This window comes from Lepisma saccharinum, chromosome 1 (genome assembly GCF_977018435.1).
Source record: "Lepisma saccharinum chromosome 1, izLepSacc3.1, whole genome shotgun sequence".
Taxonomy (NCBI): domain Eukaryota; kingdom Metazoa; phylum Arthropoda; class Insecta; order Zygentoma; family Lepismatidae; genus Lepisma; species Lepisma saccharinum.
In genome coordinates, this window is record NC_139229.1 from 97,931,904 (window position 1) to 97,950,958 (window position 19,055).

General features: G+C 38.3%; 1 protein-coding gene across 2 annotated transcripts in view; it reads right to left on the reverse strand.

Annotated features, from left to right (window-relative positions):
* The window catches only part of flr (actin-interacting protein 1 flr), a 49,778-nt gene that overhangs the window by 16,880 nt on the left and 13,843 nt on the right, over positions 1–19,055 (reverse strand). For both annotated transcript variants that reach the window (XM_083134951.1, XM_083134944.1), the window contains exons 6-12: positions 18,093–18,248; positions 16,700–16,828; positions 12,581–12,685; positions 4,561–4,663; positions 3,567–3,781; positions 2,222–2,341; positions 1,096–1,254 (exon numbers count right to left, since the gene is read on the reverse strand). In XM_083134951.1, the coding sequence (XP_082991077.1) occupies positions 1,096–1,254; positions 2,222–2,341; positions 3,567–3,781; positions 4,561–4,663; positions 12,581–12,685; positions 16,700–16,828; positions 18,093–18,248 (987 nt within the window). The remainder of the gene's footprint in view (positions 1–1,095; positions 1,255–2,221; positions 2,342–3,566; positions 3,782–4,560; positions 4,664–12,580; positions 12,686–16,699; positions 16,829–18,092; positions 18,249–19,055) is intronic.

Consider the following 19,055-nt stretch of genomic DNA (forward strand, 5'->3'; position numbering starts at 1 on the left):
GGAATGTAACCATTATACAAGGCGCATCCAGAAAGTAAGTTTCCCTATTTTTTCCCGTGAAAATAAACATAATGAGCCGTGTAAATTGCGCATGCACAGCAGAGCTAAGACGTATCAATCATATGCCAGGCGGACAGATCCCACCCGGCGCCAGTAGCGAGGCAGCAGTGGTCCGAAGTGGAAGCTCGTATTCCTTCTCCCGCCGCATGCCAGTAGCGAGGCAGCAGTGGGTACAGAAAATAATGTGCACCGTGTTTTGGGACAGGAAGGGCATTTTGCTCATTGACTTCCTCCCCAGAGGTGAAACGGTGAACGCTGACCATTACTGTGAAACACTAAGGAAATTGCGACGTGCCATTCAAAACAAGAGGCGTGGCATGCTTACTGCAGGTGTTGTGCTCCTCCATGACAATGCTCATCCACATACGGCTCGGCGCACAGCAGCTGTTTTGACGGAATTTGGCTGGGGGTTGTTTGATCATCCACCTTACAGTCCTGATCTGGCTCCCAGCGATTTTCACGTTTTCTTGCACCTCAAGAAATTCCCGTCCTCCGGTGAGCATTTTGGCAACGACGAAGAGCTGAAGACGTCTGTCACACGCTGGTTCCATTCACAGGCGGCAGAGTTCTACGACAGTGGGATCCAAAAGTTGATACCACGATACGACAAGTGTCTCAATTCTGGTGGTTGCTATGTTGAAAAATAGCTGAACCTTTGCTGTACCTGTTGCCAATGAATGGTTTCCTGAAACTGTGTTGTTTTTTTTTAAAAAAAATAGGGAAACTTACTTTCTGGATGCGCCTCGTATTAATAGTTATTTATATTTTTTGTATTTTATATTGATTTTCTGCCCCTCTATGCTGTTCATATTATTGAAGATGAATGATGATTAGATGAAATTGATAACACACAAAGGAACAGCCATGCAGAACTTGACTCTGTGCCGTCAGTGGCAAGATCACGAGTTCAGCAAACAATGTGCTCAGTGAATCAGTTAGTGGTTAACAACACCCAAGCAGAGAAGCAATTTCTTACATTCAGCAGTGCCCCTTACTCCAAATGCCTGTAAGTTAAAGGTACAAATGACTGCTTACCTCATATTCAGGTACTTTGTACAATATAACTTTCCTATTGGCATCACATGCCACCAAATACTGACCATTCGGAGAATAGGTGCAGTCAGTAACAGGACCAAGGTGATCCAACGTTGTTTTCGGACTTAGGGAAGCACCTGCCAGCATGTATATGTGAACCTGCGAATAATAATTACTATTATTAATATTATATTGGAATCAGTCACTACGAATGTAGGTCAACTCACATAAAGACAAATCACATGACGACAAAAGAAAAAACCAGCCCAACGGGGGATTAGGGTTGTTAGCCTGTATGAAAACAGTTTCCAGCATGTAGAGAGAACTTGACATTTCAGTGTCTTCCTTTACAATCCATGACCACCAAGATTTGGAAAGAGGATATCTAGTGCTTCCATGGTTACTTCAAATTCTCTGTACGGAAAGAATAATAATAATTTACAGTAATCTCAATTTCTGAAATAGTTTTTTATTTAATTTTTATTCCATACACAGCTGGGACCACAGTGGGGGTAGTCAGCAGTGTGTCTGACTGCCACACTGGAGACTCCGGTTTGATTCCAAGAGTGGGTGATCTAAGGTCAGAAATTTTTAGGCCTTGTCCCTGCATAAAGTGGCTCTGGAGCTCACCCAGCCTAAAATAAATAGGTACTATGGGGGGAGTGGGCCAGAGCATAGTGCTGATCACACCATCTTCAAAATTGCCAAGATCAAGAATGTGCAGGCCTCTACCTCCTCATCCCCTAAATGTTCTTTTATGGCACGGTGCAATATGCACGTGGAACTTTACATTTTTTACCTTACACAGCTAAAATTATCTTTTTGTATAATAATTTCTCCTTGTTAATGAAAAAAGGCTTCTCATTTCTATATTTCAGAAACTGCTACCTTTTCCAAACTATATGCAGTGTAGATTGTTTCAATGCATGAATATTATACATTAACTAGCTGTACTTAATTCCAGGCTTCTTTATTGGATGACCAGATTCTAAAAAAAACATCTGTCAAAAGTTAATGAGGTAACACAGTAAGTAATTAATTGCTTCAAGACTGTAAATCCACTCTGGCTAAAGCTTCAATATACTTAAGAAAAAGTGCTGCTGCATGACCCACACATAATGCTTACCTTATTGTCCACTGAACCTCCCACAGCAACATCAGGATGCTCGCTATTCAATGCGACACTTGTTGGTTCATAGTCGACTGGAATTGAAGATGCCTTTCTCCCATCTTGCAACACTGTGATCTGAAAAATTTCATGAAAGTCACTTCTATGGGAGAACCACCGATACAATCTGTACAAAACAATAGTATGTACACTATCAACAGGGTCCTCCCAAGTTTTTCCACACATTTTTCAAATATGTTAAGTTACTTATGATTCTGATTACCTTCAATGTTTTTTTTTGTTTTAGTGAGATAAATTGCTACAGAACCTGTAATCAAAGGGTTCCAGGTGTGATCCCTGGAGAAGGTACATTTCACAGTGGTTTGGATCCTGTATTAAATTGTTAGGTCTATACCCAATTAGCTAATCTGAGCATAAAATGGACTTCAAAACAATTTTTTATATTGAACATAAAAAGAATCATCCAACATTTAATTACTGAGATAACCCAATAAACATTCAGGATTATTGTATCCAGGATGACATTAATCATACTAGAAAAATAATAACAGAAAAGAAATGTGCCACTTCAGTACGTGAACTACAAATTTAACAATACTGTATTTATATTCCATTTTATATTAGCCCAAAACATTTAAATATCACAATACTATGAAAAAAAAACGTGGAAGAAGAAAAAAGAAAATTATCTGTGACCAGTTAGCACCAGATTTGGCATCTCTGTTATACAAATCTCATGAAGGCTGTTTGAAACAGATGAAATATTGTTTAAAAAACAAATGCACCAGCAACATGAATAAAGCAAAGTCTGTAATACTTTATTTTTTATCACACATTGTCTTGGCACAATTCAAAAGTTGGGTTTAATTACTGGAATTCTGTGTACAATATATCTGAGACGAAAAATGTGTAAGCAATGGTTTGAGTTGAAAGAAACCTAGAGTATTATCTTTTCTATTTGTGGATGACCAATAATGTTTATAACTGATTGATTTGGTTAATTTTACTTCGCCTCTCTGGCACTTTTGGCTTATCGTGAGGATGAGGATGAAAGATGATATGATGAAGGGACGCTTGCAGAGAACACCCATGTCCAGGATGGAATCTGGAGTATCTGAATATGTAAAATGAAATAAATATGCATCTTCACAACTTAAAATGGTAAATTTCTGTAACATTTTTTTGTACAAAACAATTATTTATTTTCCTTCATTTACTGAAAGACATCAGCTTACTCTCAAATTAATGAACAGTAATGTACATCTCTAATATACAGAAGCATCTTTCATCCACATAGGGGAACCTCTTGAAGTGAAACACACACACACGCACACACACTTACTTCTTTTACTGAAGCCGTGACAATAATATCCCCCTTCACATCCATTCCTCTAGGTTGTGACCCTAGCTTGATATCTGTGGATGTGTAGGCATTTGAGGAAATACTAATTTCTTTGACGCTGTCGTCAATTCCACAGGTGAAAAGGGAATCATCAACAGCCTTCATGCCATTAATCTGGTTCCCATGGCCAGCACCTTGCACTCTGTCGTTTTCTCCTAGAAACAGGACAGGATAGTAAATGGTAACTTCATTGGAGTTAAATGTTACTAATGGCATTTTATATAAAAACCAGTTCATTGGTTGTGATGTAACTAGGCAAAGCAAACTGTTATAGAATTTTCCTCGATTTTACATTTTACTGCATTTTAAGTTTTTTCAGATTCATCCCCTGAAAAACGTATTATCTCTATAACTCAAACTTTCAAACATTTTTCCATTTTCCTGAGTCAATTGGTCATGGTTCTAGTATAATTTTAACATACACCTTCCACAACCAAGATATATTATCCGAAACATTGAGGTTCTACAAAAATACAACCATAACAACATGCATAGTCATTTCACTACAACTTCCTACAGATTTTACAAATTATTCCAAGTTTTTCTGAAAATTATGAAACAAATACAGAAAGGATGAGACAGACTAATCTGCATTTTACTGGTTTTGGCTGATACAAGCATATCTGTACCGATTTTCACGCGAGATGACCAATTGTCAGCAATGTGCAAACATCATTAACGAAAAACAGGAAACTACACAAAATAAATTATAAAAATTAATTTCCTCAACTGTATAACCTTGCTTGAAGTTTCAACTTGGACACTTGTTATAACTTTGTAGTGATTAACTTCAGTTTAAAAACTAGAAAGGTAATTTTAATATGTTTTAATTTGTTTTCCCATACAATCTCTTATCCTACTTTTGTATGATCATGTTCATTTTTCTCCTACACCTAATATTCAAGCTTCAAGATAAATTAAAATTATATTTTACCTGTCTCTGCACTCCATGAAGTTATAAATCCATCATGGGACCCTGTGTATATCATCTTTTGGTCAGGACTTAGTGCCAAAACTGTGATCGGTTTATTATGGCCCTGAAAACAAGTAATAAACTTTGATGAATGAAAAAAATATTTATTTTAATTTGCGTTTCTGCCACTTTTGGCTAATTACAAATATGAGGACGAATGGTGATGAGATGAGATTGATGAAGGGACAATCAAATGTACGAGGCGTATTCGTAAAGTAAGTACCATTTGCAAATATTGCCGCTGAAGCGATGCAGTCGCGACCGTGTGAGTTCTCGCTGACGTCCTTCATCCATTAGTTAGCTACAGTCACGTGTGGGAGCAGGTCATTCTTTTTCTTCGTAGTTTTCGGAAGGTTTGAAATGTTCAAGAAAATCAATCGGCCCGCCGACTGTGAAGTCCGGTCTGTGATTTGTTTTCTCAATGCAAGAATGGTTGAGTTCTTGCCTAGAGGACAGACCACCAACAAAGATGCCTGCTGTGACAGATTAATTCGGCTGCGTCGTGCAATTCAAAACAAAGGACGCGGAATGCTTAGCGAACGCATTGTGTTGCTTCACGACAATGCTCGTCCGCATACAGCACAACAAACTCAAAATGTCATCACGTCATTCGGCTGGGAACAATTTGTTCATCCGCCAACAGCCCTGACTTGGCACCAAGTGACTACCATCTCTTTCTTCATCTGAAGAAGAAGTTTCTTGCTGGTCAGCGTTTCAACGAGGATGACGACGTCGAAGCAGCAGTGCATGGATGGCTTTCGTCACAGGCGGGAACATTCTATAATGATGGGGTACAAAAACTAGTGCCACGCTACGATAAATGCTTGAACAATGGTAGAAACTACGTAGAAAAGTAGTTTAAGGTCTGTAGAATGCAATGAAAATAAAAAAAGGTACGAAACTATTTTACTTTATTTTTTACACCCTTTTGGTACTTACTTTCCGAATACGTCTTGTACATGCACGACACATGAAGCCCACATACTGGATGTGAGTACAGATACCAAAACTGTTTAGTCTGCAAAATGCAGTCCAGGTTGTACTATGTGAAAGGAAGGATAGTATTTGGGTGTCTTGAAAGAGTCACCCCTTACATCTCTAATAAACTTTTAAAAAATATACATTGTTAAGTGGTAACATTCAATAATTACATAGCATTGAAAACTGAAATCTAGTTTCACGTGGTTAAGATTGTAATATGAAGTTTTAGCATGTTATAGAATAAGTTCCTGTGGTACTGGTGCTGGAAAGTATTAGCTGAAATTTGATATGACGCATGCTGACACTATTCCAGAGTTCATAAGAATATCAAGTAACACTTTCGCCAAGTATAAATAGCCTGGAAATCGAGCAAAATGTAAAATCTTCATTTGTTGTGGAGACCATGATTTTGTGTTTAAATGATTATCCTAAGCAAAATTATGAACATTTTCAAGCAAAAATCTAGTAGACTGCTATTATATAGTTTCAAAATGAATAGAAACCTTATACAAGTGAGAAAAACAAATTTGTTTTTGTTTCTTATCTAGTAGATTTCTGTATGTAGGGTTGCATAGGTTTGCTGCATTTTAGCACAAACCTACTGCTAATCTGCATATATTATCAACTTTGAATTAGTGCCTGTATACATTAAGAATAAGTCTTTGGGGTCCACATGCAGTCACTTATGTCAGCCTCAGAAGCAAAAATCGCAGTTTAGCAGTAAATGGCAAAAATACAATTAGTGCCTCCCCAATGGCGTAGTGGTAGCGTCGTCGCCTTGTAAGCAAGGTGTCCCAGGTTCGATACCTGGTGGAGGCATATAGTGGTTCGGATCCCACTTTAAACTGTAGGTCTAGTCCCGATTAGCCTTACTGTGCACAAAGTGGACTTACAACACCAAATCAATCAATCAATCAATCAAAATACAATTAAAAGGAATGTTAAGAACATCATAAATCATCATTACTAACAAACTGAATAATAACAGAACAGGAAACCTTCATTTCTCATAAGACAAAAATACACAAAGAAGAGAATGCACCAACATCAGATTATGTAGGATACCACCAACAGAGTGCTACAAATTGGCCAGAATTGCTTACTAGGCCCGCCTGGCTGGCGAGCGGGCGAGTCATACTATAGACCTGGGCTTTGACCCATCAAGTATCGAAAGCTCACGGGTAACTGGAAGGCCTTGCAAGACGAAGCTCGCTTATCTTCAGCAAACGCTCATTCCAGTTATGCACAGTCTCCAGATACATGAGTCACACAGTCACAGTTACCAACTTTTAGATTCTAAACTGGTCAGAGAGCACTTAAAATGTTCATCACTTTTATCAATTTGAAATTGCAGACATTTATTCCTTGGTATTATACATTTGTATCACTCACACCCAGTGGCGGCAATAGGGTTCCAAAACTAGGGGGCCAAGGTGCAAAAGTGGGGGGGGGGGGACAGTTAAATTTCCCTTGGTACATGAGGTTAGCATGGTGCAAGTGGCAAAAAGTGAGGGGGGCAACTGCACAATCTCGGCCCCGCCCCTGCTGACATCTGTTTGTACTCCTTTACAGATGTCAGCAGTGTCGGTGATTAGGAGCAAAAAGTGCCATCGTAAATATTTTGGAACTTTACATTACATTATACTTTTTTGTGGGGTGCTCCCCTATGGCACAGTGGTAGTGTCGTCACTTTGTAATCAAAGGGTCCCGGGTTCAATACCTGGTAGAGGCACAAGGTGGTTCGGATCCCACTTTAAACTATAGGTCCAGTCCCGATTAGCCTTATTGTGCATAAATTGACCAAATAAATGAATGAATCAATCAAACAGATTTTCTCCCTGGTGTAATTTTGCCAAATCAATATCCGAATTAGTTGCTCAAGATCCCCCCCCTGAACACTAAGGCACGATGGTCCATAAAATGGAACATGAAATCAGAATTTGCATTATAAAAGGCTTTTGAATATTGTCATCTCTTTCAACAAATTGTCGTTCGCTCATGTTATTGCTATAATCAGGTGCAACCTAACTTGACATTAACAGGATTGCAAACTTACAGCATTCATACTTTCACTGTCTGCACTCGGAAAAAAGAAAAACAAGGGAATGAAATTCAAGAGATTAAGATACAAGGGAAGGGATTTCAAACTGTCACAATGCGAGGATTCTTGCATAATAATGTATAATTAATAACTATTAAAATGAGCATGATACCTAAACTTAATAAACTGTACAAAGCTGATTTGGATTGAACACAAAAATATAGTTCCTTACTTGAAGCACATTGCATCGTATATAGTACATAGAAATGTATTGCAGATGTTTGATTCTGAAAAACCTGTTGAAATGAAGAGTATCCGGTACGATTGTTTTGCTGCAAGTCAAAGCTAAAAAAATTATGTGTGGGTTTGTTGACAAGAATCTCGGAGGTGTTTGCAGGTCAAAGTGAGGTTAAGGACGAGTCTATCTTTGTCTGCTGGTTATCACGCGTCCTTAGCGAGCGAGATCCGAGCAAGAGTTTCGCTTGCGTGTTACTTTAAATCGCATTGTAAAGGGAAAACTTTGAATAGTCATATGGAGGGGATATGTGTACACGTATTCGTATTTGCGACATACTTGTGTTGAAATGCCGATTTCAATTGTCACAAAAACGTTTAGGGGCAATGGGAAAGCTAAATTTCCAACAGTGGGAAAAGTGGCTGCCGCAATTGATTGAGATCCTGATCCATAAGCACATGGACATTGAAAGCATGTATTTAGGGGATCCATGGGATTCGGACCCCCACCTTCCGAAAGACTTAGCAAGTATTAAAATTAAATATTCAAAATATAATTGTTTAGCATTTGTTGTACAATCGATGGTTATACCCCGCTGAACTTATTGAAAGGCAAGGAATTTGGCTCATACGGCTTCCAAAGATTTATACACACTACTACATATGATAATATGCAAGAAATATTAATCACCAAATTTACTTTTCGTCAATTCCAATAGGCAATTAAAAGCGATCACAGTACAATTATTTTTGCCTATTACAATACGATCCAAGTACTTTCTTTTGTTATTCAATAAATATTCAATTCTATGTCTATATGACATGTCCTTGCCAGGGCTGTTGCTTTTACACAAATTTTGGCGATCATAACTACACATAAATTACATACTGAATAGATGTTATATATCTATTATTTTACTATTTTTTACCTATTCATGTAATAACAACAATCCAATATTAATTTATTTATATATTCAATTAATATTATTTTAATTTAATATAATTATTGTAATTATATTATTATTATTATTATTATTGAGACACTTGGTAGTATCCCTCCCCCGAAATGTATATCGAGATATGTGCCTCCTGTCACATTGGTATGCTTTCCATCTAGGCTCATAGTTCAGCCCCAGGCGAAAAATGGAAGGTTCGTTGTTGTGTATGTAGGAAGAGAAGATGGTTTTGTGGAAAGTGTCTGTCTATTGTTTCGTTTGAGAAAAGACGTTGAGACAGTGCTTTGAGATATAGTTTATCGACATTCTACCCAAACTGCAACCAAATAGCATAATTGTCATGGATAATGGATAATCCGTATCATTCTGTTCGCAATGAGATTGTACCAAACAATTCTTCGAGAAAAAATTACATCAAGGGTGGCTTTCGTGAGAGACTCGTAAAAACAATGTTTACTTTATGTCAGTACTTCGTCTACTACATGTTTTCAAAACATTAACAGTTTGTTAGTTTCTCAGTCCAAATATATTTTTAACTTTGTAATTTGTTTATCTTTTTGTGTTCGTATTTCGTTAGCCCCAAGCATTGACATTTCTCTGCATGAAGATCAGCTGCACGCAAAAACATTCTGCTCCTCATGCTTTCTCTGCAGACTCGGAGATGCAAATGTGACAGAGAAAATTTTCCATGCTTGGCGCGGAGTGATACATCAAGTTGCAGTGCGGTCCCAGCTGAAGTCACTGTCAAGATAGGTTGCACAAAGGTATAGTTATCTAGTTCTACAGATTATCAGTACAATATAAGAAGAAAATATCTTTTATTACTGAAACCTGTAACAAATAAACTTGGTTAGTTTTCCAACATTTTGGCACCACTTGCACATCTCTACATTGCATTATAGCGTATATGAATAAAGTTTGTAATCAGGGAAAGACTTCTGGGACACCCGGTACTTACGTTGGTGAGTATATGATTTCCATGAAACTACATTTCGGGATGTAACTACTCCCTTCAGCAGGTACATGGGCTATGCAAATTTAATTATACCATTGGCTGCGTCAAACAAGACATGGATCAAGAGGTATGGTAAAAATGGATTCCATGAGAGGCCTCCGACAGCTGTACTGCATTCACTGAGTCACTTCTGGAAAAGTGTTTTTAACGTGTTTTAGAACAGGGGTTTCCAACTGGCGGCCCGTGGGCCGCATGCGACCCACGATGCCTTTTTTGCTGCCCGCGATGCCAGTTTGCAAAATACATTAATTTTATGTATTTTTTATTAAAATACGTTTTATTTTTACTGAAGGAACAGTTTCAGAGTATGGACTTCCTTAAACAACTGGCGTTTATAACAGATATCACAGATCTGAACGAACTGAACTTGAAACTGCAGGAAAGAAACCAGCTGGTGTCAGATTTAATGGGAAACATAGATGGGTTTCGTAATAAACTGAAGATTTTCAACGTTACTTTGGAGAGGAATAACCTGGTCCATTTTCCAAGCTGTCGGCGGCTAGCAGATGATGAAGAAACACTGGACATTTTTTAATTCAGTGCAAATATTAAAGAAATAATGGATGAGTTTGACTCCAGATTAAAGATTTTGAAGAACTTAAAGCAGCATCCAGCTATTTAGCAATCCTCTTGGCGTTAACATCGAAGAACAAGAAGCTTCTCTCCAACTTGAATTGTGTGATTTGCAAGGCGATGTGTTCCTTCAAACTAGCCAAGAAAAGGGGCCAGAGTTTTTCAAATACCTTTCAAACGAACGCTTTCCAAACCTTCGTAGTTTTGGACAAAGAATGACATGGATGTTCGGCAGCACATACACGTGTGAAAGGGTTTTTTTCTTTAATGAAGTTCATGAAGAACCGCTACAGAAGTCGATTGGTAGATTCTTCACTGCTTCACCTTCTGAGACTTTCAAATACAGAAATTGAAGTGAACATTCTAACTTTAATAAAAGAAGCAGATCAGCCTCAATTTTCACATTGAACACTTACTATGAAGGATTCTTATTTGTATGGTGTGTTTTTCATTTCTTTCAATTCATCCATAAGTATTGGGTTTCTGTAAAATAAATTGTAATTATACAATTTTGATTTGTAATTCCATTGTTTTTAATGCCTCATTTTAGAAATTTAGGTCATGTGAAAGTAAGTACTACATTCTCAGTTCAGTACTTACAATTTTTGTAATTTTTAATCCCCCGCCCCCCTCCCACCCCTCAAAAATGCGGCCCGCCAATCAACTATTGGATATAATTTTGGCCCTCGGACCTTTTGAAGTTGGAAACCACTGTTTTAGAAAATCTGTTTTAGACTGTTTTTACAGATTTTTGCATCAGGATTTTAACGTAATGGTAGGAATAAGGCACCTACACATGTTCAGCTGCCTTACATCACATTGTAACCTTTAATCCATTTTTACTATACCTCTTGATCCATGTATTGTTTGATGCAGCCAATCGTATAATTAAATTGGCATAGCCCATGTACCTGATGAAGGTAGTAGTTACATCCCGAAACATAGTTTCACGGAAATCATATACTCACCAACATAACTACTTTTAGGTATATTATAAAAGATTTTTTCTTTTTCTATTGCACTGATAATTTATACTATGTGAGTAAGTCGCACATGCATCTATATGAATATAGTTCTACAGACCGCATTGATAGTAATATGATGCAAAATATAATTGCTAGCTTGTATCTTCATACGGGTGCAAATAGCAGGCAATGCTATTTACACATTTCAACAAACAAACAACGTAAAAATGAAACAGAGAGAAGATTTACGATTTCAAGACCAGAAAAGTGACATAAAATGAACAATATAAAGCCAGATAAAAAAGAAAGGTTTTAATTTTATTGCCCACAAAAATTAGCCTTTTCTATCTTTCTCACTTCCATTTACTACGTTATTACATGCACGAGGCCCAGTGTGGTCGCCCACTTCACCCACCCCTTGGTTATACAACCTCAAGGCACCTGCACCTAGCAGATTCAAATATTTCCATGCGCAGTGAAATATAATGGCCATTGGCAACACTGACAGTAGTGCTTGCGTCTACCTGCAAGAACTACACCGAGTCTCACGGGTCTTCTTAAAACCCAGGTAATAGAAAAAACTGGCAGGCATCGATGCCTGTGCACAACTGTGACGAGAAGCTTGCTTGCACGATGTCGAACACCTGGCCTTGACGTGCGTGTTGCATATTATTGTAGGTACGCCTCCTCACAGACTGTTTCTTTTCCAGGTTTTGTGCAGGTCTCTGACCACCAAACTACGGATATTATGAGTTGGCTTCCAAAACAACCTTCTCTCTTCTCATTGGAGCTTGTGTCTTTTGACCAGTCTCCATTTGTCCCCGATTTAACCTAATGCACAAATGTCACGTGAAACATTGTTTTAGTGTTTAATGTGTGTGTGCAATATTTGGTTCTTTATCTTGTCAGCTTTTACACAATTTTTAAGGTAAGCAATACACTAAAATGTACTCATAATGGCATTGAATTTGCACAGGTTCTTATAAAAAACTTACACACAATCCACATTACAGTCACACCTAATATATGCAAGGCAAATCATTATATGAAACATAAAGTAAAAGTAAAGTGCTCCCCTGTGCTCTCCACCATGCCATGAAGGTGTATAGGGGGTGTGGAGTTATTCTATATGCCTATCCCATTTTCAATTGAGTTGAAACTGCTTTGGCCAATACCCTGTTTATACATGTAATAGAATCATGAAAAACTCTCCTACCTTCACTATCCTAATGGGTTTGGAAGGATTGTCAACATCCAGATAATTGATAAAACCACTAAGAGATACAGTCAGCACGAACTTTCCTTGCCATAAACAGGATACCTGCGAAAAAAAAAAACATAAAAAAAAAGTGAGTAATACACTCAAAAGCAGTGACATGCACTGAGGAGTAGCTAGTCTAGCAGAGATAGATCAATCAATCTCACACACTAATTATTTTAAAATCACAATATGTATTGTCTTGTTAAAACCACAGTTCATATGAAACACTCTGGCCTAGCTTGCTCTTCCTCCGCACAATTCCAGGTAGAAATGACCGCCCAAAGGGAAAGGAAAGATTTCTGTCTCTACCTCCCTTGACACCCGGTGCAATGGTTGAAAGCACGTGCTTTCAGGTCCCCTGGTCCATCTCCTATAGGACAGATAGGGGATTGGCTTCCCTTCGATTTCTTTGTAAATCCTCTAAAGAACTCAGGGGAAAATAGTCAGCAGTACTTATGTTCTCTGTATTTACACCACAACTTTTTTCACGTTGTACAATATGTATAATATGGGATGTAGTTTTATTATTTATGAAATTGAAACATATTATGTGCAGACAATAATGTTATGCTTTCATTTTTTCCAAATATGGAATATATAATAATTAAATAAAAAAATATTTGCTCAGGCTCCCTCTCGCTCTTGTTTTAGTAGTGTTTTATTTAAATATACTAATATCTTGGCTTCCATTAAAAAAAATGGGTAAACTAAACAGTCGTAAATACGGATGTATTTATTTGGGCAAGAGTTTCATATTGTTGTTGTTGGTTTGGTTTATTTTACTTCGCTTTTCTGACCCATTTGGTTATCGCGAAAATCAGGATGAGTGATGATGATGATGTAATGAAATTGATGAAGTGACCTCACAAAGAACAATCCAGGCCGGGATTTAAACCCGTGATGAGCGCACATTCTTGTTCCTATGTGTTGTACTATGCATGAAATAATTTGGAATGAAAAATGTATCCCAGAGCTCAAAAAGCCAAATGAATATTATTGAAGAAACTACAAAAAAGTGTACAATGTTACCAGTTTATCTCCTATAATATGTTGAATTTTTGCCACTTCCCATCACTTTTTCTAGCTGTATGGATTTAATCGCAATAAGTAACTAATGAGCTTAAGGACGGCATGAGGGACAATAGTAAAGATAGAACTCTAGACTCCTGATTTCACAGTGGCCTGCAGATGCACTGAGAGGGATTTTTTTTAAAAGCATTGCTCTTCCATCAATTTACCTAACTTCTGCCATGACGATGAAAATTGATTAAATTAAACAGGTGAAGGATGGATACAAAGAAACACTCATGCACACGCCAGGGCTCGAGCCCGGATCCTTCAGTAAGGAGATTGTGGGATGGAGAAATTAAGGAAATCGAGCAATGCAAAATATTTGGAAGAAAAAAAAACTTAATCATATACAAAGATGATGTTTCAAAAATCCAATTGAAAATTACCACTGTGGAAAAATGAAGTTTGTTTTACCGATACCTATGTATTTCCACTCATCTTTGTTCTCGGCCGACCTCCGCGGGTGAGTGCTAGTGGTCCCGGATCGGTACGCAGTGGAGGCACATATTGGTTCGGATCTCACTACGTAGAAACTGTAGGTTCAGTTCCAATTAGCCTTTCTGTGCATAAAACACCAAATCGACAAACAATTCAACCAACAGTGGGGGAGTGGTTATCACAGCACTCTACGACACCAAGAGTTCAGAGTTCGAACCCCGACCTGGGCATAGATGTTATTTGTGTTTGTACCTTCATTCATTTTATCATATCATCTTCGCAATTAACGAAATGTGACAAAGAAGCGACACTAAGTAACAAAAATCAAATCATTGCTTGATTGCTTGATTAGGTTTATTTTACTCCGCTTTTCCGCCACTTTTGGCTATTCGCGAAGATAATAAGATAAAATTGATGAAGGGACACACTCAAAGAACACCTAGGGCCAAGCAGAGATTCGAACCCGAGATCTCTGGCTTAGTAGTCAAATCAAATAATTTTTCATTTTCAAAAGGGGGTGGGAGTTTGTGCACTTTTTAAAGTACCTATTCATCATTTTGAAATCTTTTCCTGTTTTTGAAGTTTCTTTGGGAGGGGTATGACCTACACCAAACCCCCTTGGGCACGCCACTGATTGCTACCCCAAGTGACGTCGTCACCGCACTTCACTGCTCAAAAGTACAGACGTACAATAAATATTCCAACATATTTGTCAGAGAGGAAGAACATAAGGGAAAACCACACATAAAAATAAAACTTTAAAAGTTCATGAACTTTATTTTTATGGAAGTTGTTTTTCTCATATTTCTGCCCTTTGACAGGAAAGGTGAACACATGTTTTGTTCAGCGCACAACATACGAGGGTGGTTCAATAATTATTGTCCCTGACATATAAGCAGTATTATTTTTCCACAAAGTCTCCCTTCACAGTAATGCACTTCTTCCACCTATGCTGTAAAGCCACTATGCCAGTTTCAAAGAATGTCTGTGGCTGAGCCATGAGCCATTCTTCCGCAGCGTCCATAACAGCAGCATTTGAGGGAAAATGCGTCCCCTTGAGGTGCTCCTTCAACTTCGGGAACAAATGAAAGTCACTAGGGGCGAGGTCGGGTGAGTAGGGAGGGTGTTCCAACACATGGAAACCAGCAGCATGGATTGGGCACCAGTAACATGGCTTCTGTGTGCTGGAGCATTATCGTGGTGAAACAGCACTTTTCGCCGCAACATCCCACGCCGTTTCTCCTTGATTGCTTCGCGTAACTTAGGGATTAGGGCTGCATAATAGTCCCCAGTAACAGTGTGTCCCACCAGGTAGTCAATAAGGAGCACACCCTTCGCATCCCAAAAAATTGTGGCCATAACCTTGCGTGCTGATGCTTGCACCCTGAATTTGCGGGGGGGGGGGGGGGGGGAGGTGAATTGCTGTGCCGCCACTCCATACTCTGTCGTTTGGACTCGGGATCATAGTGGTGGAGCCATGTCTCATCCACTGTCACAAATCTATCACAGAACTGCTTCAGGTCTGCCCCATCAGCTCCAAACCAGCCCTTCAACATTGAACTCTGTCTTTCTGTTGTTCACGGGATAACATTTTGGGGACCCATCGCGCTGACACCTTTCTGAATCCCAAGTGTTCATGCACAATGGTTTCCACTGAGGCTACAGAGATGTGCATGATGTCTGCTAACTGTTGCACCGTGATTCTTCTGTCAGCCATAATCATGTCATGCACAGCATCAATGTTTTCTGGGGTGGATGCTGTTGTTGGAGGACCAGCACCAGGGGCCTGTTGACAGCTTTCCCTGCCGCAACGGAAATCGCGGCACCAGTTTTTTACCACCTGGTAGGTAGGAGCCCCATCACCCAACACACTGACCATGTCCTCATGAATCTCCTTTGGGCTTAGCCCCTTTTTCTGGAGGTACTTGATGACAGCTCGTTGTTCGGTTTTCTCCATTTTTCAAACTAAGTTCCACCTCTCACACCCAAAACGAGAAAAACAAATTTACTATAGCGCCTACGGTTCTGAAATTTTGCATATAGGCATCTAAGACATTAGGCTACAATATCCCCATCATTCATTGCAATTTATATACTTTAAGTATGCCGGGGACAATAATTATTGAATCGCCCTCGTACAAGCCACTCTTTTGTTGATTTCATTGGATTTTTTGTTATTTAGCATCCCTTTTCTACCACTTGTGGCTAATCATAATGAAGATGAGTGACACTCACGAAGAACATATATGCTGGGATTGGAACCTGGGATCCCTGATGTACTAACCACTCACTCCACAGCAGAGGTCAGCTACAGATCAAAATAATTACATCTTTATCAGCTTAAAGATATCATGCATCAAACTACAATCATAAATGCTACAGGAAGCATTATGTATTATTGCATGCATTCAAGGTAAAATTACCAGAGCCAAATTTGCAGACATAACATCGCTATCAATAACAAGGAGAGTGACATTTTGTTTAAACATGGTGCTAACCATGCAATATGTTTAAGGACATTGTTTGTGACAATAACACACAGAAGGAAACTGGACAAGACATTACCTGCTGATCTTCTACTTGAGTGCCCATGAGGAATTCGGAAACGACAGACTTTGTTTCAACATCCCATAATTTACATGTTTTATCTCCTGATGCAGTTAGAAGCTGTTTTCCATCTGGGCTCCACGCAACCTAATGAAAAATATGACAATTAGTACTGATTTTTTATGTTACCTTTTTCTGTGTAATAATGTGTGCATAAGTGAAGTGCATAATTACTTTTTAAAAAAGTGAAGACAACCTATGCAATTTTTACAATTTTCAATACATTTTTAATTACTCAGTGTAAAAATATCAAGAGTAGTGCTGGACCTACACAAAAATTAAACCCTGCGGAAGGGAATGGGGACCATCATACATACCCTTCATTGTATTTACAATACACTGTATTTTATTTAATCTAAGATGCCATCGTAAGGTGAACCTACACACATGGTCATGAAAATAGGCACCTGGGTAGAATTGCGCTGGTGCCATGCATAAAAAAAGGAAAGCATGAGTGGGACAAAAGTTGCTGCTTCCCATGCAGTGTGTGGCAATGTCAACAGGGCTGCGTTGCCTAGTTCGAGCATCAGACCGACCTCTCTCCGGGGCACTTTTGTGCCATCCTTGACCTTTCGAGCAAATACTGTCAGTTTGTATCACATGGATTACAAAGACCAACCCTACAACCAGATCTTTCATTCTCTTAAACCTACGAACACATAGGGTTGTGCTCAGATATGGCAACAGAGCAAACTTCTGCCACCTGCCTAATTTCATGACCCTGCGTTTAAATTATTGCTTCGAGAAAAGGGAAAAATACTACTAATTTAAGGTGCACAGATGTACATACCGGTATTTTATAAGAACAGTTAAGTAGCATTACATTTACCCTTAAAAATACTACCATTGTCATCAGCTTCACGGTTTCCAAATCCTTCAACACATTTTAATGTTCTCGTATGTGCATTTTACAAAAACTGACTCACTTACAACCACTTCTCTATTGCAAAGAGCACAAGAATTTAACATTCTTTCCTCGTTTTCTCTTCTTAGTTCACTGCTAAAAATAGAGTGACTGCTTGTTTTGAAATGTCCATTGTTGTAACAAAACAAATTTAAAGGAAAGAAAAACTCATTAAGGATGATCTTGATCGATGCCGGTATTTTGGTAGAACAAATAAATAATAATAAAAACCTTCACTTATTGAAATTGGCAGATACTCGACTCCGAATTACACTAATGCTGTTCTATATTTACACACATATATACTCGGATCAAAGGTGCACTTAAATATTTATCATTGATAACACAGGAAAAAGTACACCTTAGATATAGAAGAAATACCGTACACCTAAAACTTCCTTATTATGTAACAACTAAATAAAGAGGTAGACAATATAGAATACTTACTGCGTATACTCCACCTTTATGGGCAGGTGAACCCAATTCACCAATGAAGTCAGCAGACGTTCCATCATACACAAACACTTTCCCATCAAATCCTCCAGAAGCAAAAAGATTTCCTGTCGGGGAGAACCTTACTGCTTGCACAAATCTCTGATGCTCCTTAAGGACAAAAATATATTCTTTTGTAAACAATGTTCAATTAAACAACGGTTTTTCAATAAAAAGTACAGTTACTAACGCTTCATACTGAAAATTTTAGTAATTATACATTACAGTTAGAAATACAATGCATCACTGCTTGGAATAGATAAATCATTAATCAAAACAAGTACAATGGAAATTTCAAACAATTTTAGGTTACTGCATTTTACATTTTGGTACTAGTTTACTATCCTTCGGACAGATTTCTTCATTTCTACAGAAGAAACTACTTACCGTAATAAGTTCCTGTAGTATTGTCTAATATCTGGAAGGTGTTTTGTGTGATGTGGGAATGTTTCATAGCGGAAATTGAACCATTGACGCATAGCCCCACGAACCATTTCCGGTAAGGTTAGGTTAGGTAGGGTTACAATAGGTTACAATAGTTAAAAATTGGTTTCGAAAAAAATATGCGTAGCCCCACACACCATTCTCGCATAGCCCCACGAACCATTGGCACACAGCCCCACAAACCATTTGCGGAAACGTACGTTCTTCAGTTACAAAAACACCTTTTTTTGTAAAAAAAATTGATCAAAAAAACGTGAATACACGTTAAAAAATGATCCGCGAAGCAGATAGGTAAGTACAAATGTCAAAAATTGACGAAACTCGGAAGTTATAGGTCTCCGAAGGATAGTAAACATTTACCGTAAAATCTATCACAGTTTAAGTGTTCCATCTTCTCCCTTGAAAAAAAGTAAAAACAGATTCCACTACATGCATTACGCTAGCAATTATAGGCCAGAATGGTATAAATACCAT